The 23,981-nt window shown below is 34.0% G+C and overlaps 1 protein-coding gene across 13 annotated transcripts in view; it reads left to right on the forward strand.

Annotated features, from left to right (window-relative positions):
* Positions 1-23,981, forward strand: part of VPS13B (vacuolar protein sorting 13 homolog B) — a 1,017,676-nt gene that overhangs the window by 118,136 nt on the left and 875,559 nt on the right. For 12 of the 13 annotated variants that reach the window (XR_005211694.1, XR_005211695.1, XR_005211696.1 and 9 more), the window contains 6 exons: positions 9,073-9,168; positions 9,664-9,786; positions 10,257-10,394; positions 11,500-11,587; positions 14,228-14,419; positions 22,452-22,621. Coding sequence is in view for 9 of the 13 variants with exons in the window: in XM_037803400.1 (XP_037659328.1) it covers positions 9,073-9,168; positions 9,664-9,786; positions 10,257-10,394; positions 11,500-11,587; positions 14,228-14,419; positions 22,452-22,621 (807 nt within the window). In the remaining 4 variants the exon portion in view is untranslated. Of the gene's footprint in view, positions 1-9,072; positions 9,169-9,663; positions 9,787-10,256; positions 10,395-11,499; positions 11,588-14,227; positions 14,420-21,310; positions 21,656-22,451; positions 22,622-23,981 lie in introns of those variants that run through there. The other variant, XM_037803403.1, reaches the window with a different exon arrangement.

The following is a 23,981-nucleotide window of genomic DNA, read 5'->3' on the forward strand; positions in this document are numbered from 1 at the left end:
GAAATGTAAGGGGGAAAAAAAAAATGGCTTTTTTGGATTCTGGGAATGGGTGCCCGCTTTTACGTGCCCCCACTTCTTGGATCCCAGCCCTTCTTTAGCACCCCAGCTCCCAAAGTTAGTCAATTGATTTGTTAATTAATTCTGCAGTTGAGGCTGGGTTGAGCCTCCCTTCTTGCCCTCAGCAGATTGCTGTTTTTTGTTGTTTTTTTTTTTTTTCCCCTCCTTTCAGGGAGCCGGCAGCAAGACAGTCTGTGAGGTCTGGGTGGGGAGGGGCGCCAGACCCCTGGTCCGGGGAACTTACAGTGTTCGCTGCGATCTCAGTTTTTCCTCCAATTCCAAACTTCTGTCCAATGTGTGACTGGTTACTGGAGACCCCGAAAACACTGTTTCATATAGTTCTTGGGTAATTGCCAGCTGCTCTAGGGGAGAGACGAAATTCTGCTCCTCACCACTCCGCCATCTTGCTCCGCCTCTCTAATTCAATTTTAATGGCATTAATTACATTTGCAATGTTACGCTAAATCACCCACCATGCATTATCAAAAGTTTTTTGTCACCCTAAACAGAAACTCTGTACTCATTAAGCAATAACTCCCCATTCCCCCTACCCACACCTCCTGGTAACTTCTAATCTACTTTCTGTCTCTATGAGTTTGCTTATTTCTAGATATTTCATTTATTTGGAATCATATAATATTTGTCCTTTTGTGTCTGACTTCACTAATAAAAGTGTTTCCAGTGTTAATCCATGTTGTAACATGTATTAGAACTTCATTTCTTTTTTTTTATTAGAGAAATTGTAGGTCTACAGAAAAATCATGCATAAAAATACAGAACTCCCTTATAACATCCTAGTATTAACACTTTGCATTAATGTGGTAGATTTGTTATAATTCATGAAAAAACATTTTTATAATTGTACTATTTTTCATTTCAAAAATAATAGTCATACTAGTGGGTGTGAAATGGTATCTCATTCATGTTTTGATTTGCATTTCCCTAATACCTTGTGATGTTGAGCATATTTGCAAATGCTTATTGGCCATTTGTATGTCTTTGGAGAAATGTCTATCCATGTCCTTTGCCCATTTTTTTTAAATTGGGTTTTTTGTCTTTTTGTTGTTGCATTATAAGAGTTTGTTATATATTCTGAATAGTAAACCTTTATTAGACATATGATTTATGGCTATTTTCTCCCATTCGGAAGGTTGTCTTCACTTTCTTGATAATTTCCTTTTATGCACGTAAGTTTTTAATTTTGATGAAGTCCAATTTATCTATTTTTTTTTTTCACTTTTAGCTTGTGCTTTTGCTGTCATATCTAAGGATCCATTCCAAAATATAGGCATACCTTGGAGAAATTGTGGGCTCAGTTCCAGACCTCTTTAATAAAGCAAATATCGCAGTAAAATGAGTCATACAATTTTTTTTGTTTCCCAGTGCATATAAAAGTTATGTTTACATTATACTGTAGTCTTAAGTGTGCAATAGCATTATGTCTAAGAAAACAGTATACTTATGTTAAAGTGTGTCACAGAGACATGAAGTGAACACATGCTGTTGGAAAAATGCTGCCAATATACTTGCTCAATGCACAGTTTCCACAAACCTTCAATTTATAAAAAAAGCAATCCCTGTGAAGCACGCTAAAGCTAAGTACGATAAAATGTCCTCTATATTTTCCTCTAAGAGTTTTATGATTTTATCTCTTACATTTAGGTCATTTTCCCATTTTAGTTAATTTTTGTAAATAGTATGAGGTATGAGTCCAAATTCATTCATTCTTTTGCATATGGATATCTGGTTTCTTGGCATCATTTGTTGAAGTGACTTTTCTTTCCCCATTGAGTGGACTTAGCATTCTTATAAGAAACAATTAGCTATAGATGTGTGGGTTTATTTCTGGGCTCTGAATTCTATTCCATTGGTCTGTTTGTCTGTCCTTATGCCAGTACCACACTGTTTTGATTATTGTAGCTTTGTAGTAAGTTTTGAAATTGGGATGTGTGAGTTCTCCGACTTTCTTCTTCTTTTTCAAGATTATTGTGGCTATTTGAGGTCCATTGCACTTTCATATGAATTTGAGGATTGGCTTTTCCGTTCCTGCAAAAAGGCTGTTGGGATTTTGAATTGGGTTGCAGTGAATCTGGAGATCGCTTTGAGTAGTATTGATATTATAACAGTATAAAGTCTTCCAGTGCATGGCATTGAGATGTCTTTCCATTTGTTTAGGTCTTCTTTAATTTCTTCCAGCAGTGTTTTGTAGTTTTCCGTGTAGAGAAGTCTTTCACCTCCTTGCTTAAATTTATTCTTTTAGATGCTATTGTAAATGGAATTCTTTTCTTGATTTTCTTTTTAGATGGCTCATTGCTGGTGTATAGAAGCAGTTTATTTTTGTGTGTTGCTCTTGTACTAGAGCTATTAGCTCTAGTAGCTTTCTTTTAGATTCTTATGATATAGTATCATGTCAGTTGGCAATAGAGATAGTTTTACCTCTTCTTTTCCAGTTTGGATTCCTTTTCTTTTTCTTAAATAATTGCTCTGGTTAGAACTTTCAGTACAATATGAATAGCAGTGGAGAAAACAGATAACCTTGTCTTCTTCCTGACTTTAGGGGATAAGGTTTCGATCTTTTACTCTTGAGTATGAGGTCAGCTGTGAGTTTTTCATACATGTCCTCTATCAAGTTGAGGAAGTTCCTTTCTCTAACTCTATTGAACGTCCTTTGCTTCCTCAATTTAAAAAAAACCTGTGTATAAAATATATATTCAAAAGAAAGTATATAATGTATATATATAAATTAAAGAATGATAAAGTGAACATTCTCATACCCTGCCACCTACTTTAATAAATAGAAAATTACTAGTACTTTTGGAACCCCTTATAGTTCTTCCTTGATTGTATTTTGCCTTCTTTTCCCATCAGATAATAACCTAACCTTTATTCAGGGTTATTTATTCCCTTTTTAAAAATAATACCATTACCCTACATGTTATATCTCTGAACAATATCTTAATTAATTCAACAAATATTTATTAATGCCAGGCAATATTTTTAGCTCCAGGGAGACCACAGCAAACAAATCAGATATAAATCCCTGCCTCTTGGAACTTACATTGTTATTATAAAGAAATAAAACCTATAATAAATCGATTAATGACAAGGTACATAAAAAAAATAAACAAGGAAGAGGAATAGTGAGTGCTATCATTGGACAGTAGGGATTATGCAGTTTAAAATTGGATGACCAGGGAAGGCTTTACAGTGAAGGGGCTATTTAAGTAAAGACCTATGAAAGAGGAAGCCTTGCAGGTATATGGACTGAGCATTCTAAGAATAGTAAATGTAAAGGCTCTGAAAGTTCAAGAAACAACAAGGCCAGTGGGGCTGGAACAAAGTATTATGAAGTCAGATCAAGAGGTAGTGGGGTAAGATGATGGTCCATAAGTTGTAGAACCTTGTAGGTCATTTAGGGACTCTATCTTTTATTCTGAAGAACATAGGAAGTTATTAGACAATTTTTAGCAGAAGAGTTATATGATATGTGACATAGGTTTCAAACTGGATTATACTGGTTGCTGTATTGAGAATAGATTATTGGGACACAAAAGCATAAGTGAGGAGATCAGACAAATAGGGTTGCAGTTTTCAAGCAAGAGATGATGATGCCTTAGACTAGGGTGATAGCTAATGGATGTGGTGAAAAGTGAGTGGATTTTGGATTTTGGATGTGTTTAGAAGGTTAAACCATTGGAGTTACTGATAGATTTCATTGGGTTATCACTGAAATAAAGAGGATGGCTCCTGAGTAATGGGAGGGATTGAATTCTGATTTCCTGAGATGAAGAGGACTGAGAGGATTGGGATTAAAGTGAAGATCAGGAGATTAGTTTTGGACAAGTTTGGGATACCTACTATCTATTCAATTAAAGCTATCTAGTAGGCAGTTGTATATATGACTCGAGTTTGGATAAGAAGTTTGATCTGCGGATATAAATTTAAGAGTCATCATTTTATTAATAGTGGAGTCATTGTAGATAGAAAAAAGGAGAAGTTTTAGGACTAAGCTCTGGGGCACTGTGATGTTAATTACTTGGAAAAATGAGGATGAACCTGCAAGGGAAACTGGGGATAAGTGACCGGTGATGTAGGTAGAAAACCAGGACAGTATCTGACTTGGGAGTTATATGTCTTAAGTGTTTTAAAGAGGAGGGAGTGGGTCATTTGTGAGAATGGAACATTGAATTTGACAATGTGGGAATAATTGATGATCTTGACCAAAGCCATGATGTGACAGGAATGGAATCTTAGTTGGTGTGGATTAAAGCAAATGGGAGAGTAATTGGTGACGAAGAATATAGAAAACTCTTTCAAGGAGTATTATAAAAAGGGTGTATAGAAATGGGAGAAAGCTGGTTGGGGAAGGGAGGTCTAAAGGTTTTTTTCAAAGATGTAAGTAATTATAGCATTCTTGTTTGATGATATGTATAATCTGGTGGAGAGGATAAAATTGATGTAGATGAAAGGGGGAGAATTGCTGGAGTGTGTCCTACTAAAGTAGATGAAATGTATTGTCACTTTTATAGAATTGGAGAGTCTGATGTCCTTTGATGGTATACCAGGTAATTAATTCATAATGGCAGGAGAGAATGTAGGATGATTCAGCACTTGTCTAAGTAGATGGGTTGTTATGGTGGTAGAAGCTTTTGGAAGCTCTCTTCTGATTATTTCTATCTTCAAGGTGGAATAGGAAAGTAGGTCATTTACTGAGAGCAGGATGTGGGAGGGTGGTAGAAGTTTAAGGAAAGAGGAGAGTTATGAAATAGTCATGTTGTGTAGAATGAGAGAGTAAGTGGTCTTGGGATATATATCCTAGGGACACTAAGGACCCTTGTGACGTCAATGATCATGAATTTGAAGAGGGACTGATCAATTTTATTGTATGTTTTTTCCCTGATTATATTTAGCTGCTTGAGTAAAGGTGAATGATGAGTGGATAAGATAAAGTGGAAGACAGGATCACTGCAGGAGAGGAGAACAAGAAACTGAGAGACTAGATTTTTGGAAGGATCATCTCTGTGGATATTGAAATCATCAAGAATTACGACAGTAGTGTAGGAGAGAATCCAAGACTTAAATCTTCAGAAGATGGGGGAAGTGACTTGGGGATTGATTAATGACTGCAACAAGGAGAGGTGATGGGTCAAACAGTCTGTTCCATATTTTTGCCATGTTTTGATCAATGTTGCTATAAAGCATTCTGGTACAGATCTCCTTATAGACAGGTACAAGAGTTTCTCTAGGATATATGCCTAGAGGTGAAGTTGCTCATTGAATAAACATTTCCTCTTTGTTTAAAAATTTTATGACCAGTTTTCTTTCTACTTCCTGGGTGATTTTTTTTAGTCTTCTTTGATTCCTTCTGTTCTGACTGACCTTTAAAAGTTAGCATACAGGGCTTGGTCTTTGGCCCTCTCATCTTTCTAGCTACACTCTCCCAAGATGATAAAATTTGTTCACCACATAGATGCTAATAGGGTGTAAAATTTCTGCTGCCACTCTTCACCTTCCAATGAGCTTCAGAAGTCACCTGTCTATTTTATATCTTCACTTGCATATCTAATAGTTATTTAGCATATCCAAAACCAGAACTCTTTTTCTCTGTAATCCTGCTTCTCCCCTGTTGTTTTATAGGTCATTAAACTGCAAAATTATCCTCTTAGTTCTCAAGTTTAATACTTATCTTTCCTTCTCCTACCACATCTAATCAGTCTGCATATCTTATCAGCTGTACCTCTAGGATACAGTCATTTCTCATTACCTTGATAGCAACCCTAGACAGAAGCGAACTTTTTGATGCCAGGACCCCAGGCAGGTCCCCTTTGTATTCTTAAAAATTTTTGATGACTCCAAAGAGTTTTTGTTTCTTTGGCTATATCTATTCATATTTATCATTTTAGAAATTTTTAAAAACTTAAAAATATGTATTTATTAATTTTATTAAAATAACAGTAATAAACCCTTTACATGTTAACATAAATAACATATTATAGTCAAATAACTATATTTTCCAAAACAGAAAAAGTATAATGAGAGACATGGCACTGTTTTATAGTTTTGCAAATCTTTTTAGTGGCTGGCTAAATGGAAGACAGCTAGGTTCTCATATCTGGTTCTGCATTCAGTTTGTTGTGAATATTGTTTTGGTTGAAGTCTTGAACAATGTCTGGCCTCAAAAGATACTTAGTTGAACATCGGAAGAGTATTTTAATAGCCTTTTCAGATAGTCTTCTGTGATATTATGCCAAAACTCAATAAATGGTAATTTCTTAAAGTTTAGGTATGTCTCCAGTGACTGTGTGGTACATAGTAGACATTCAATAAATATTTGTTGAATAAATGCATCTGTTCATCCTTCTGTCCGTGCGTCCGTCCCTCCATCCATCCGTCCATCCACTCATCTCCACATCTGCTTCCATTTTCCAAAACTTTATGGTCTCCTCTTTCAGTTTTTGTTCCCTCTCCAGTTTTATTTGTCTTTGTGAGTTTATTCTTTCATGGAGGCAATGTTCTGAAGGAGATAGACCCATGTGTCCACGCTGTGAAGTAATATTGCAGATACAATTACAGGCAAAATGTTAGATTCTGGAGGTATTACAGTAAAAAAGAAAAATTAAGTTCCTTCCTTCATGGTGTTTTAAATTTAGCTTGTGTTGTTTGTTAACTGCCTGAAATGAAAATTTTAAATCAGTAGTAATGTTTATACAATTTGTAACTATAACAGATGATAAATAAAAATGTATTTTAAGTTAAATAGTCTGTAAATATTTTTCTAGTTAGAATTATTCAATGTTGTTTTCTAGCTGATGAAAGCTGAAAGCATATAGAGCATACATTTCAACATAAGTTTATGTCTCACTGCTTGATTGTTTTAAAAGTCTTTTTTGGTTATAAAGCATGGGGCAATTATGATAAGAATGCATGCATTTGGTGTGTTATTTTAACTCCATTATTTTTGAATTCTGAAAAATTATTTTTGTAATTCAAATTCACTCATATTTTATAACTGATATTCATTCACTTATCTAATTAAAATTGCACTCTATTGAAATTGAAATTCTCTGAAAAAATTAAGAAATGATAAAACAATATAATCCTTTAGAAATAGAATAAAAGCCAATTGTTGACAACTATTGTTAGATATATTGCTAGTTTCAACTGATTACAATATTGTACTTATTGGTAACCAAAGTTTGTGAGGAAAATTAAGGATTTCTTAGTAAAGTACACTATCTTTTCTGGTAATTTTTTCTTGTTTACTTTTAAATTTGAAATTATTCCAGTATGTTTCTAGTTGCTTCATTGATGAGAAGAATTCTATTAAACTGAGTTAGTCAGAATAGGAGTTTTGTACAAAACTTTTATAGATTTTTTTGGCAATAGTTGTCATTAGTTTATGTATCTTCTAAAAAATTTGAAACATTTATGTTTCTCTAAGGGAAATATGTTGATATTTAGGAACTAAGCATTAGAATTCATTGTTAAGCTTGCATTTGAAAATTGTATGGAATTAATTTGTGGTTCATATTTTGGTCAGAAAATATAAGGTCATGTTTCTATTAGCATTCTGAACAGTTGATATCAGTCCAGTAAAAATCATGCCAAATTAAATGTAGCATTTTTCTAATAATGTTGAAAATTGTACTTGTAATGTTTGAGTTCTTTTAATCAATTAGTTGATTTTTCTCTGCAGTAATTGTAGACAGCTGAAGACCGATTAAGTTTACAAAATTCAATTTTGCTTAAACATTTATAATTCAGAATTGTAATTTAAAACAGCAATATTGTGTATCCCTGTACTACAGGCATTAAAGATAAGGTCTTATATGAAAAATCTTAGAAACTCTTTTATAAAAATTAGAATAGTTGATTCTCAGCATAACGAGGTATCGTGCTTAAAATAGTAAATTTCCAGTTCAATAATTTTTATTTGGCTTAAATTAAATATATATTTTAAAAATGTGAGCTTTGACTTTGCTTTAAGTTTGAAGAATGTATTTACTTCATAAAGATAAGGGTCACTAAATCACTGGTAAACATAGGTAAAGTATCTTCTTTTTTTAAATAAATTTTTAATTTTGGAACAATTTTAGATTTACAGAAAAGTTTCAAAGTTAGTACAAATAGTTTATATATACACCTCATCCAGCTTCCCCTATTGTTAACTCCTTATGTTACTACAGTAGGTTTGTCAAAAGTAAAAAGCCAATGTTGATGCATTACTGTTACCTAAATTCCAGGCTGTAATTGAATTTCATAATGTCCTTTTTCTGTTCCAGAATCTGAACAGGATACCATATTACATTTAGCAAAGTTCCTTTTAAAAAAAATTTAAATCATCTAATTTTTGCTGTATGCAAATAATATCTTTGTAAGCTTCATGAGAGTAGGGATATTTTTTCTTTTGTCAGCATCTAGATCAGCATTTGTTGTCTGGTAGGCACTCAATAAGTATTTGTTACATTACTAAATGAGTCTGTGTGAATTATGAGACATGCTTTAAAAATGAATAACCATGATCTTACCTCCTTCATAAGATCTAGATGGTAACAAAACTGTTGAATCTATTTGTGTTCCTTCTCAAGGTATTTTATTTTTTTATTTGAAATAGGGATAAGTTTGGAAATGACTGAATTGAACATAGTTGAATGTATTAGTGAATATAAAATGAATTGAAGTTATTTGTAAATTTTAGACAGAATGTATGAACTATTTTATTACTGTGAGACTGTTATAGCTACACAGCTTTTACCTTTTAAAGTAATACTGTGAAGAAAAGGGAGCTAAATAAAATAAGTTGGTATTTGAACTCTCTAAATGAGCTTAGACTACTGTATTCAATCTTTAGAGTGCATGTAATGTTACAGCTTTTTGTTGTACCTGTTTTCTTCCTTAATTAAATTTCTTCAGACTTAAAATTGGCCTTGTTTTCATCCATTCATCATAATGTATTTATTACCATTTAATGCTAATTTTTACTTACTTAATAATGCTTATTATATTGTTTTTTAGCTCACTGAAATGCAAGCTGAGAGTAGTTATTACAGCCCTCAGAAAGTAAAGTCTAGAGAAGTATTGTGTTGGGAGCAAGAAGGAACCACAGTTGAGGTAATCTTTCACCATTTAACATATATTTTAAAAATCTTTTGAATGTCCCTTACAAATTAATATTTATTAAATATAGTTTTGTTTATCACATGTAGTATATTTTAACATATTTATATTTGTAGTTTTATATTCCTATTTTAGTGGTCAGTATATTGGTTGAAATAATTGTTCCTTTAATAGAGATTTTTCTGTAATACGCAACATTCATTTATTCTTTTGTTTTTTCACTTAACTTGTATGCACCTTCCTGTATGTATATTTGGATGTGGATGTATGTATTAATGATCATGAAGTGCCAGTCCCTGAGGATACAAAAGTTTGAGGGTAGAGAGAAAATTAAGACATTTTTTGTTTTAATAGATCTTGTGGTCTAAAGAGAGTAAATTTGGAAAAGCCATTGTCCTAAAGATGTTTTGACTAATTCTACTAGGAAAGCTTGTAAGATTTTTTGAAATTCGAGTTCTTAGTTCTAATATATTTCCTTTTCTCTTATAGGCCCTTATGATGGGAGAGCCTTTCTTTGATTGCCAGATTGGTTTTGTAGGCTGCCGTGCTATGTGCCTTAAAGGAATTATGGGTGTTAAAGATTTTGAAGAGAATATGAATAGAAGTGAAACAGTAAGTCAAAATCTTCCCCCTCCTTTTTTTTTTTTAACAGGATGTAGGGATATGTAAGTGCTTATTGAAGTATTTAACATATAAAATCTGTTAGATTACATATTTCTCTGGCATGAGAGAGGAGTTTTCTTCTCTTCCTGTGCATTCCCCCTGCAAGAAATTATAGATCTCGGGGGAATATAGGAAGTTGGTAGCACTTAACACCTGGACAGTATTTCCAAACACTTTATAATTCATAAGTATTTCTTCTTTCTTGTTTGTAGCAGCCAGTTGGAGTTCCTTTTTGGTTTGTTAAAATGTTCTTTGCCAAAGTAGGCAATGAAAATAGAGACAGTATTGTTTTTTACAGGACCTCAAGTTGTACTGATTTCTATTGACTACTGAACGTGTTGTTATAAAACTAAGGTTTTATTTTCTTTAATGGTATAATGATTTTTCCTTCTGTTTAAAAATTTTGTATTTGTTTTCAGGAAGCCTGTTTCTTCATCTGTGGTGAAAATTTGAGTACAAAAGGTTTGACATACCTTACGAATTCATTATTTGATTACCGGAGCCCAGAAAATAATGGTACTTGTGCAGAATTTATCTTGGATGCAGCTCATCATAAGGTCAGAGAATATACATTTGAGCCAAATTCTGGATTGTGTTTGAGTGGATGCATTGTGTGAAAACTTGTGATTGCCATTTTTTCTCTCAAATAATATCTTCTGAATGCTAATTATTTATTAAAACATTTAGAATATTTTTGTTCAGCTTTAACTGGTAGAAAGACTTGAGGACTACACCAAGAGTCTCTACCTTTATATAGTATGTAACAACAATTTGTTTGACCATGCCCTACTGTTAAAATAGTCATATAGGAAACACATGGAACTGTTTCTGTTAATACTGGTTATTTCTGGGGTGTTGGTTATTTCTGATGGGAAGAGATGAAGAATTTCACTTTTTACTTTGTATACTTTTTAGTATTGTTTAAATTTTTATGTAAGATTTTATTCATGTACCTTTTCATGGAATAAATTTTAAAATACCAAAAAAGTTACCTAAAGATTAATATAATAGAATAAATAATTGCATCTTAACCCTTTTCATTAAAATGTACTTTCAAAGTTGAAAGTAAAGAATTTAATGTTAACTTACATAATTACCATACATTTTAAATATTTTGGTGTGTTTTGAGAGTTCGAACTGTTTCATGTAAGTATAGTGATATATTCACGGATTAACTCTGAGAGTATATGTTATTTGACAGTTTTGTGATGGTGATAAAGTCAAGAGTGTGCTATTTATTCCATTATAGGTATTCATTAACCAGACATTATTGAAAAAGTGGTCCATAGAAAATACTCTTTCATGAGTCCCCAGGAAATAATGCTTCCTCCTTCCTCTTTCCCAACACTTCCATCAATACACTATCCTGAATGCTTTAGCTCTTATCTTCTCAGACTCCCATGCCCCCCTCCCCCCCAAAAAAAAGTGGTTAAAATGTCTGGTAGAATTATGGATGTCCTTTTATGTGGTCTGTAATAGAGGTAATATTACCTTTCTTAGAAGTGGATTCTTTGGTTAAGTTCTGTTTCTTTGTTTTGATAAATCCTTTTGAGTTGATACACATTCTGTATAAGGATATGTGTCTGATTCTTGACCTGTCAGGTTTTCAATTCAAAATTCTCTCCTTATATGTTTGTTCTGTTTGCTTTGCTTTGTTGGCAGGAGATATACACCGAAATAGCTGGAATGCAGAGGTTTGGGGCTTTTTACATGGATTACCTGTATACAGTGGAGAACACCATTGGCAAAGGTATAGTCTCTTTCCTTTATGTTTGCCTTTCCTTGAACATCAGAAACAAAGGTTTTTTCAGAATTAATGATCCTTGATTTGTGATACTCTGTTACATCATATTTACCTTTTGGTACTTTTGGGAATGGTTTAATTTTAATGTCATAGTAGAAGTTTCTTAGATGATTGGCTTTTTAAAATCCTTTCTTTGTATAGCTGATTAAAAAGACAATTTTATATAAACAACTAGTATTAGATCTCATATATACCAAAGATTAAAATTTTGATACATCAAATTTCATATTATATTAAATTGTCAAAAAGAATAAACATTTCCTTTTTCTGTATTAAATACATTTTGAATTTATGTAGAACTTTTTTTTTTGAAAAGGGATTTTGTTTTGAGCAGAAAAGATACAAATAAATATTTTGAGACTGTGGAAAAATCATCTTTTATTTTTTGATGTGTTTTATTTTTATATTATTCTTATTTTATTGTTAGCGAGCAAATATTTTAAGAACTTAACCATTTGATATTTTATAGATACATAAATATCAGTATGATTTTGTACTTATTGTTTCAGTTTTTTTTGCATATTGAAAAGTTAGCGAAATAGGTCCACAGTTTATTTGTTAATATTTTATATTTTTAAAGCTGATTTCTATATGCTAGGAATTGAGTACTGTAAATGCAAAGATCAAAATCTCAAGAAAACAATAGGGAGTGTTTAGGCATTTAAGTGAATGATTATAATATAGCATGTTAAGTACAACTAGTGTAAATAGAGAGCTGTGAGAGGTCTAGGTAATAAAAGTGACTACTTTTGTCTGTGGGGCTGAACACTTCACAGAGTAGCTGGTCTTGAAAGATTAGTAAATTTAATAGATAAGGACAGATGGAAAGAGCAGTAATTTTCTGCCTTCTTTTATAATGAATTTGGGAATGTTGGTGTTTTCATTGCTTAATCCTTGGATTCAATCCTTTCTCTAATCTCCCTCCTGAAGTAATCTCATTTTTTTCCATGTATTTTAGTATTGTCCATATGTTGTTGATACCCATATTTGTATTTATAATCAAAGCCTCTTCTTTAAGGTTCAGGATTAAATACCCAATGCATACTTGACATTTCTACTTGTGTGTCTCACAAATATCTCAAAAGTTAATTTTTCCAGTATTGAATTATTAATGTCCCTAAGACCACCTACTGTCTACCATCTCTCCTCTATCTTCAATCTTCCTCTTCTTGGAAATTGTACTAGTATCTTCTAGTTGCTTGAGCCGGAAGAAACCCAGGAATTATTGTGGCATCTTCTCTCCCTCTTATAACATCCAATCCATCAGCAAATTTTGTCAACTTTTACCTCCCACATCTATCTTGAATCCATCCACTTCTTCCCAACTCCACTGTTAATCACTCTCATCCAATCTACCACCATCTCCAGATTCTAATACCTTTCTTACTGGTCTTCTTGCTTCCTTTCATTCTTGCTCTGCTATAATAAATATTGCAGTCAGATTGGTTTAATCCCCTGCTTAAAATCCTCTCTGACTTCCCATTGTTTTATTTAAAAGTAAAATTTAAATAGTTTACCAGAATTTGGTCTTGAGTTACTTGGTAGATATTGATAATCATTTAGGAAGACAGAGAATACAACAAGAAAACAAGATTTTTGGAGGCAACGATGAGAAGTTTTGAGGTACATTGAGATGTAGAGATAGTTGTTCATTAGCCAATTAGATATATGGAAGTGCAACTCAGAAGTCTGTTGTTTTAAGATCTTTGCAAATTTTTGCAGTGTTGTAGTTGCCATTTTAAGCTGGTGCATTTCTTCTTGTTCACTATATCTTACACATTTGGTATCTGTGAGGAGATGGATTATGAATTTTGTGTTTAATTAGGTCTTTCTAGGTTCTAAAAATAATTAAATGCTGAAAATTCTTACTTCCTCTTTTTGTTTGAATAAGCAAAATGACTTCAGCATTTAATATTACCATATGGTATCACTTATAATAATGGATTTATGTACTAAAACCAGTCTCTAATATAAGAAGTATACATGTTAGATAAGGAGAAAGAAATACCTTTGGGTAGAACCAAGATTTTCTTTAGAAAACTGCCTTTGGTTCCTCATAGTATATGGGCAGATGAGGAATCGAGCATGGGCATAATAATTTTATTCTGGAAAAGGTTCATTATAAAACTCTTAGAGTACCCAGTGAACATATAATTTTAAACAACCTAATTTTCATTGGACTTCTAAGAATATTAGTACAAAATGCAACTTTCTCTAAAGTGTCCCTTCCCAGTCCGCATAATAGTATTGTGTACAGAATTGTTGGATATAAGCCAGTTCGGTGTTAGAGAATAATTTTCTAAGAATGACCATTTTGATTTTATAGTATTTCTTGTAATATTAAGTAGGTGACAGGAATAATTGTTTTCAGAATCAATTTTTTTTTTGTCAAAATCTTATCTGAATAGAGAAAAATACAGATTAATAGGGATATTAATGTATCCAGTTCACTGATAATTGGTTTCAGGGCATTAAACCAATTAAACCAATTAAACCAGCTAAAAAGATTAGAGAAGACTAACATTAAAATATATACTTGGTATATTTGATTGGTGCTTAAAATATTAATAGAAACTCTTCTTCTAGGTTCTTCAAATCAACAAGACTTTTCTATAGGCAAAAGTGAAGATTTGGGAGCAGTTCGGGAGAAGTCTACCAAACACCTTGTGATAGGTTCTCTAGATTTTCGCTTGGATAGCAGTGCAGTACATAGGATTTTGAAAATGATTGTTTGTGCCTTGGAACATGAATATGAACCATATAGCAGGCTAAAACCAGGTTTGTTTTTGGCTTAATTTTGAATCCATTGCCAATTTGTTTGATTTTGCTAACTTTTTCTGTTTTGGTATATTTTGCCTATCTGTAAGGACTTTTATGCATTCATTTGTTAAAGAATAAACTTGGGTGTGGAAGTTACAGGAGAGGTCGAGTTGGAAAGTATTTGCATAGGTACTTCATTTGTTAGTATTTCCCAGTATTTTATTGTCACACCTTTTCACTGTTCTTTCTGGTTTATACTTGTGAAGTATGATCCATTTTTTACCTTAATGGATTTCAAGGAACCAGACATGAAAATGGGCTTTAAACATAAAAATTTAACATTCAAGAAAACTTAGGTAGTACTGCTAAATAAGATTTGCTCTACAACTTTAAATTTTTCAGTGGTGTAAAGATATGGTTATCACAGTTTTATATAATACTAATTTCTTTTATGCAATAAAGCAACTCGTGAGTAGAGTAGAATAGCATAATGAACAAAGTATAGGATATTAGTTAACTCAGCTTCTGGGGTCAGGCTATAGTTTGAATTCTTACTTCCAATTCTTATTGCCCTTGGGAAATTTAATTAACGTCTCTGATCCTCCATGCTGATTGTCTCCCCAATATCCATTCTCCTTTAAAATAATATAAATTTCTATAGTAATGGAAATAAAGACTGCATACACATCCCAGGTGTAGTCATATGACTAGGTTATGGCGACTGTGATGGGAGAAGAACTGTGTGAATTTTTGGGCTATGATTTCAAAGGAAAAGAGAATGCTGTACTTTTTCTCTTTTCCCTTTCCTTCTGGCTGGAATACAGAGGTAATGGTAGGAGTGGGAACTGACATTTTAGACCCTGACATGAAAGCTATATGATGTTTGAGCTACAAGGTAGAAAGAACTTTGGTGGTGCCATGTCAGGCCTGGATGTCTTCAACTCAGATTGTTATATGAAAGCGAGACAAGGGTTGGTTTTCTTTTTTTAAAAGATTCTATTATTTTGACTTTTGTCATAGCAACTTAACTGTTATCCTAAGTGATACACTAATATTATCTACTTCCAAAAGTTGTTGTGAAGACTAAATGAGATACTGCACATAAAAGCACTTTAGCACAGTGCCTGGTGCATAGTAAGTGCTTGACATGTTCGTACATTCATTTATTATATTTTACTTGAATGCCCACTCAGTTCCAGACACATCTCTAAGTGTTGGGATAGTATGGCAAACAAAGCATACTAAAGCTTCTGCCCTTATCTCCTAGTGGGGGAACTTATATCCAAATGTAAACAAGTAAATAAATATGATGTAATTTTCAGCATTGATAAGTGCTATGAGAAAAAAATTTTAAAGGATGGGGAGGATTGCTAGAGATATGAGGAGAGGACAGCAGTTTTAGTTAGGGAGGTCAGGAAAGTCATCTCTGAAGAGTTTATATATAAGCTGACTCCTGAATTATGTAAAGGAGCGAGCCATGTAAACAACAGTGGAAAAGGGTTTTGGATAGGCAAGAGCAAAAACCTCAAGGTAGGAATGATTTTGGCAAGTTCTAGGAACCAAAGCAAGGCTGGTATAGATGGAGTATAATGAAGGTTGATAAGTTAGAGAGGCAGACATACATCATACTGCCTCAGGCCTTAGGGGCCAAGATATTTGGATTTTATTCTAAATGTGATGAGAAATTATTGGAAGATTTTGTAGGGAAGTTTAATAACTTATTATTTTCATACTAAAAATCAGTGTTGGCATATGTTATTAATTTTTTTTTAAATTCAGATTTCCCCTGTTTCATGTGTACTCATTTGTGTGTGTGTGTGTATGTGTATTAAGGTCTATACAATTTTATTACCTGGGTAGGTTTATGTGTCCACCACCATAGTTGAGAATCTAAACAGTTCCAACATCATAAGGATCCCTCACGCTGCCCTTTTATAACCACACCCACATCCCTCCCATACCCAACCCTTCCCCCACTCCATCACTAACCCCTGGAAACCACTAATAAGTCTTCCATTTATAAAATTTTGTCATTTCAAAAATGTTACATGAATGGAATCATGCAGTATGCAACCTTTTGGGATTGGCTTTTATTTTTGCTCAGCGTAATTCTTTGGATATTCACCCAAATTGTTGCATGTATCCATAGTTCATTTCTTTTTACTGCTGAGTAGCATTCCATGGTATAGATATACTGCAGTATGTTTATTCACATGTTGAAGGACATCTGACTGATTGCAGTTTTTGGCTATTACAAATAAAGTTGCTATGAATTTTCATGTACAGGTTTTTGTGTGAATATAAGTTTTCATTTCTCTAGGATGAATGTCTAGGTATCCAGTTGCTGGATTGTGTGGTAGTTACATGTCTAGTTTTTAAAGAAACAGTTAAACTGTTTTCTGGAATAGCCATACCATTTTACATTCTCACCTGCAATGCATGAGTGATTCAGTATCTTCACATCCTCCCCAGCATTTGGTGTTGTCACCATTTTTTTTTATTTTAATCATTCTGATAGGTGGATAGTTTTCATCAACAATCTACAGCCCCATGCCAGTTTTAATTAGCATTCCCACAGTGGTTAATGATGTTGAACATCTTTTCTTATGTGTACTTGCCATTTATTCATGTCTTTTGCCCATTTTCTAATTGGATTTTTTGTTTTATTTTGTAAAAGTTATCACATTTTGTTTTATATCTGTTTTGACTTAATTTTTATTTATGGTGTGAAATTTAGGTAGAGGTGGGTTTTTTTTGTTTGTTTATTTGGTTTTGTTTTGTTTTTGTGTATGCATTTCTAATTGTCTCCAGCACCATTTATTGAAAAGGCTGTCCTTCCTCCATTGAATTTGTTTTTGTGCCTTCAATGACAATCAGTTGAACATACTTGTGTGGGTCTTTTTCTGGGTCTTGTGTTCCATTAATATGATCTATATCTCTGTCAATACCATCCTTACAGTAGCTATATAATAAACCTTTATATTAGTTAGAGAAGTTATTCATTTTGATTTGTGGGGAATATTTGTTGAGGTTAGAAATAATCCCACAACAATAATTTCTATCTAGTGTATTTCTCTAGCTAATAGTGTTATTGGATTGGCTGTTTTATTATGGATCTAATAACAGTGACTTAATTTATTTGCTTTTATTATATAGAAGTCCAAACTGGTTGGTACTCCAGGGGATTAGGGTGACTGCTTCATGCAGTTGTCTCAGAACTATATTCCTTCTATTTTGTTATTAAACTGTCCCCTAGGATATACGTATCTACATGGTCAAAGTTGGCTTGCCATTAACATGTAAAATTCTAATCAGAAGTAATGGAGACAAGAGAAGATGTTAGGTATAGTTTTCATTCTAAGAAGCATGGCTCTGTCTCTCTGTTGACCAAAACTTAGTGACATATCCCCACACCTAGCTGCAAGGAGGCTGGAAAATGTAGTTTCTAGAAGGAGTCTTTTCTAGTTTGCTAATGCTACAGGAATGCAAAACACCAGAGATGGATTGGCTTTTATAAAAGGGGGTTTATTTGTTTACACAGTTACAGTCTTAAGGTCATAAAGTGTCCAAGGTAACACATCAGCAATCAGGTATCTTCACTGGAGGATGGCCAATGGTGTCCAGAAAACTTCTGTTAGCTAGGGAAGCACGTGGCTGGCGTCTGCTCCAAAGTTCTGAATTCAAAATGGCTTTCTCCCAGGATGTTCCTCTCTAGGCTGCAGTTCCTCAAAAATGTCAGTCTTAGTTGCACTTGGGGTATTTGTCCTCTCTTAGCTTCTCTGGAGCAAGAGTCTGCTTTCAACGGCTGTCTTCAAAATGTCTCTCATCTGCAGCTCCTGTGCTTTTTTCAAAGTGTCCCTCTTGGCTGTGTCTCCTCTTCAAAATGTCACTCACAGCTGCACTGAGTTCCTTCTGTTTGCCAGCTCATTTATATGGCTCCAGTAATTTAATTCAGACCCACCCTAAATGGGCGGGCCAACACCTGCATGGAAATTATCGAATCAGAGTCATCACCCACAGTTGGGTGGGGCACATCTCCATGGAAACACTTAAAGAATTACAATCTAATTAACACTGATAGGTCTGCCCATACAAAATTACATCAAAGATAATGGCGTTTGGGGGGACATAATACATTCAAACTGACACAGAGTCCATATACCCAACTTGGAAATTCAGAAGGTTTTATTACTAAAAGAAAGGAGAGAATGAATACTCTAGGGCAATTAGCAATCTCTTCCACAGTGGAATTATGCCATATATTTTAGGATAGTGGCAAAAAACAATATGAAACACATTACTCTTTACTTGAAGCAGTTTATCATCTCAAAAATGTGATATGTATAAAGAAACTATTAGCTGACATTAGTTTAATATAAAGGCACTTTATAATATACAAGGCACTTTGCATTGTAGTTTGGGACCATAAAAATGACTGTTCAGGCTAAAACCATGCAAAACAGTCTTAACAATGAATGGGAAAATTTTTGTCAAGATATTAAAAACTTTTAAAATGTTGGTTGTAAATGTATAGAGAAATTAAAAATAATAAAAGGAGTAGTAAAAATAACTAAAATGTTTCATTTCTTTGTAAAAACTTATCAGAGTAGTTTGAACAGTGCTTGCCTCCTTCTTATCATATAACTTACAATATAGAATGAGCACCTTTTCTATGCCTTGGTGAATTGTCATACTCCTTTCTAAGTTTGGATCAGCTCCCAACATTTTATCTGTTACACTTTCAATGTTATGAAAAACTGAGAGTTCTTTAATGTAAAGTTTTTTGCTGGCGTCACTTCCTCTGGGATATCTTCATCATTTTTATCACAACTGCTTTCCTCATTTATGTTGGTAATTTGTGTTCACTGAGTTCCTCTGGTTGTATATCCAGAGCCTCTTGAAAGATTTAGGGTCAATATTTGGTCTGCTATTTCTTTTATAATTCCATTTATAGTCAATCAAATTTTACTTCCGGTGTTACGAATTTTTGTATCTTCACTTTCACATTTGCTGGCCAATTGCCTATTTTGATTATCTATGTATGTGAAATGTCACATGGGTCTATCAGTGAAAGAAAAGGAGGCAACACAACCACATGCTTTGCAATATATGAACTAAATAGATGCTCAGTAACTGATCATCCAAAGGCGTGATGTGATTGGATGCTGATCATGATGCTCGTCTTTAATTTACCTAATGATTTGTGGACTGAAGAACTGGCAGTGAAGTTTGCAGTTTATACAGTTTGTGCCAGTTTGAATGTATTATGCCCCCCAAAACTCCGTTATCTTTAATGTAATCTTTTGTGGGCAGAGGTATCAGTGTTGATTAGATTGTAATTCTTTGAGTGTTTCCATGGAGATGTGCCCCAACCAACTGTGGGTGATGACTCTAATTGGATAATTTCCATAGAGGTGTTACCCCACCCATTCAGGGTGGGTCTAAATTAAATCACTGGAGCCATATAAATGAGCTGGCAAACAGAGGGAACTCAGTGCTGCTGAGAGTGGCATTTTGAAGAGGAGCTACAGTCAAAAGGGACACTTTGAAGAATGCACAGAAGCTGAGAGAGTAGCTGCAGATGAGAGACAGTCTGAAGACGGCCATTTGAAAGCAGACTCTTGCTCCAGAGAAGCTAAGAGAGGAGAAACACCCCAAGAGCAACTGAGAGTGACATTTTTGAGGAACTGCAGCCTAGAGAGGAACATCCTGGGAGAAAGCCATTTTGAACTCAGAACTTTGGAGCAGACACCAGCCACGTGCCTTCCTAGCTAACAGAGATTTTTCGGACACCATTGGCCATCCTCCAGTGAAGGTCCCCGATTGTTGATGACTTACCTTGGACAATTTATGGCCTTACGACTATAACTTTGTAACCAAATAAACCCCCTTTATGAAAGCCAATCCATTTCTGGTGTTGTGCATTCCAGCAGCATTAGCAAACTAGAACACAATTACTCATGGTTAATATACTGTGGTAATTGATATGTGCTCTGTATTTGGAAATGGCATTTTTTAAGTAAACCATGCTAACTGAAATCTGTGCTTATCAAAAACGTGCAAAGTGAGGGCTGCCCATACATACGTATGTGCATATATTTGAGTTTGTATGTAGAAAATACAAGATTGTCAGCAATTCTGCTCCACTCTTTTTTTTAAAACTTTTTATTGAAATGTAATATACATCTAGGAAAGTATATAAAATGTAAGGGTGTAGTTTTGTGAATTTTAAAAACTTAACCACATCTGTGCAACTAAAGTTTTCAAGAATAGAACATTGAAAAATGGCAGAGCAGGAAGTTTTACAGATCACTCCCTACAACAGAAAAATGAGTTAGCTGGAAAAAGAGATTGGAATTGACAAGGTGGTAACAATGGAACCAGATTGGACATTTAGAACAATCACGGTAGTGCTGGACAAAGGGAGAGGCTGCCCAGAATTCACTATTTTGTAAGTAAGGTGAGCACAAATCAACAACTAGGCCCCATTCCTCAGCTCCATGCCTGCATCTGGGGAAACATGGGAGTGGGAGCAGCTGGCTGGGGTTGGAGCAGGCAGTGGAAACTTTGTTCTACAAAAGTTGAAGTCTAGGTAGGTCTGGTGATCCCTAAGGGACCATTGCTCTGGCCTCATTTTGGACCTCTGGGCAGCAGCGGCTTCTGGCTTCCCTCTAGAATCCTCTTGGATTTAAAGAGCCAGTGCATCTTTTCTTGGTTGCTTTCCTTTCTTTTGTGTGTAGGTGTTTCTTGGTTTGGGGATCCTTGAGGGCCAGTGTGGACATTTGTCTTGATTTTGGCCCTCTTGGCAGCAAGTGTTCTGGCCTCATCAGCCTGTATCAGGATGTTTTGGTTGGCTTTCTTCATTGTGTGTATGTTGTGTGTGTGTGTCTGTCTTGGTCTGGTGGATACCTAAGGGATAAGCATGTAAATTAGCCTGGGTTTCTGCTCTCTTTGCAGTAGCTGATCTTCAAATTCATGTGAAACTTTGAATAGTTCGGTTTTGAAAAAGAAGAGTCAGAGGACTCACACTTCCAGATTTCAAAATATACTACAAAGCAACAGTAATCAAAATAGTGTGGTACTGGCATAAAGACAGATAAAACAGTGGAACAGAATTGAAAGCCAAGAAATAGACCCACACATCTGTGGCTAGCTGATTTTCTACAAGGGTGCCAAGTCCAGGAGATGTGGAAAGAATAGTCTCTTTATCGAATGGTGTCCAGAAAACTGGATATTGACATGCAGAGGAATGAGGTTAGACCTCTATCTCATACTATATACAAATATTTTCTGTATGGCTCTCTACAGAAAAAGTTTGCCAACTCTTGCTCTTACCAACAATCAGTGTTCTTAGTCTTTTTCATTTTAGCTATCTCAGTGGTTGTCATATTGTGGCTTTCTTCGTAGTTCCTTGATGCCTATTGATGTTGATCAGCTTTTTAAAAAAATTTAATTAATACTTTGCATTAGTGTGGTGCCTTAGTTAAAATTGAGCAGCTTTTGATACAATTTTTGGCCATTTGGATTTCCTCTTTATTTGTTCAAGTCTTTTTTTGACAATTTTTCTGTTGAATTGTTTGTCTCTTTCTTATTGATTTTTAGGAATTTTTATGCGCTGTGTATTCTTCTAGTCCTTTGTGGTGTATCTGCATCTATGTATCTGTGTCTCTGTCTATCTATAGGAAATGTTTTCTTCCAGTCTGTAGATTGCCTTTTCTCTATCTTAATGTTATTTTGATGGACAGAAACTGCTACTCTTTTACAGAAAAAAATTAGGAATTTCTTAAAGAAGTTTTAAATTTAAAACCTAGTAAGTTTTTGTATAGCAGAGACTTGTTATACACTTACATTCTAGGGTAGCGTAATTGGTTTTTGTTTAGTGTAATTTATGTTTGTTAAAGGTAACAAATTATTTTGCAACTGCTTAATTGTTGGGAAAAAATGTAATGTCACCTTAAAATTTGTGGAACTTAATTTATTTTTTAAGTTGTTTGAGAAAATTATTTACTTAAAATTATTTTTCATTAAGTTTTCATCATTTTCATTTTAGATATTAAGGATGAAAATGAAACAATACTGAATCCTGAAGAAGTAGCATCTCTGGAGGAATATATTCCTACCCGACTTACAAGTGTTACTCTCCTCAAATGTACTTGCACAGTTTTCATGGCAGAATTCAACTTGCTTAGTCATTTGCTTCCTGTCATTTTGGGAGAAAAGGTATCTTTCGTGATTCAGCACTTACTTTTTTATCCTATGCATATTTGTTAGTCCTATGATATTGTAAGAAGCAGGTGATTAAATAAAAGAATATCTGCTTTATATAGATATTCATGATGAAATAAAAGCAATATAACTATAATTATGATTGCTAATTTTTAGAAAGTATTTTGTTGTGTTCTTTTTTGTTTTTTAATAGAATGAATGTAAGCTAAGTCTGTGTAAAGAAATATTGAAGAGCACATTTCCAGAAGTCAGACCATATACTAGCTATAACGCTTTAACAATTTTATATATTCGAGCCTTATTTTCCTTTTCTAAAAACACAAAAGAAAATTTATATTTTTGAAGGTGGCTGAGAGATTCAGACTAAAGAAGCAACGAACCCATATAGAGTCAATTTGTTAGTTATAAAGATAGCCAAAGCAAGATCAGTAATGGTGTCATCTCCCCATTTTCCTTGTCCCACCAGATGATACAGAAACCAAAGGGGCCAGATGACTTGTAACACGCATAGTGGGGCACCCTGTTGATGAGGATCCAATTCCACAGTATAGCTAAAGTTTTATAGTCTACTACTGTACTGTAAGAGTGTGAGGTGGAAAGCCCCATATCTCACCTAAATGAGGGATGCTGATAAGAAACTGTCTCAGGATAAGGAGTTGAGTGAAAAATGTCTTTTATCAGCTCCTAAAAATACTACCTATGTTCCCTGTACTGAGAGTGTCACAGTATGTACCATCAAGGCTTAGGTCTGTTGCCTACATGGTCTACATGGAAATGTAAATATGTACGATTGTTATGGTGTTGGCATGGAGCTGCCCCCCCTCTGCCCCCGCTAATATGTCCAAAGTAACTCCTAGGGTTATTTTAAAGATTCAGTGAAATAATGCTTGTAAACATTTTGCACACATTAGGAACCCAGTAATTACTGCTGTTATTGTTAATGGGGGCTTATTGGATGCTTAATATTTAAGGTCCATATGCAATATATTGCTTTTTTGGTTTGCCTTAAGGTCTTAGCTATTATTTTTAATTTGTCATTTTTCTTTCATATTTCTTTTGATGTCCACATAATGAAGATGATATAGAAGTAAAAAGTGGACTAATTTTAAATAAGAGGAAATTATGGAGTTATGGCAGGGAATTGACTATGATTCAGTAGTTTCATTTTGCATATTTGCTCTCTGGTGGCCACTCATAACTAATTATTTTGTTGATAGGCAAAGAGATCATTTGAAGAAAATTTCAGTGGAAAAAATTAGAATATGTCATTATTTCCTGTTATTTCCATTTTTGCTGACATCTAATTCTTTGTTTTTAGTATTTTTAATCTTGACATACATTGTGCCTTTAGTCC

This window comes from Choloepus didactylus, chromosome 14 (assembly GCF_015220235.1).
Source record: "Choloepus didactylus isolate mChoDid1 chromosome 14, mChoDid1.pri, whole genome shotgun sequence".
In the NCBI taxonomy this organism is placed as follows: Eukaryota; Metazoa; Chordata; class Mammalia; order Pilosa; family Megalonychidae; genus Choloepus; species Choloepus didactylus.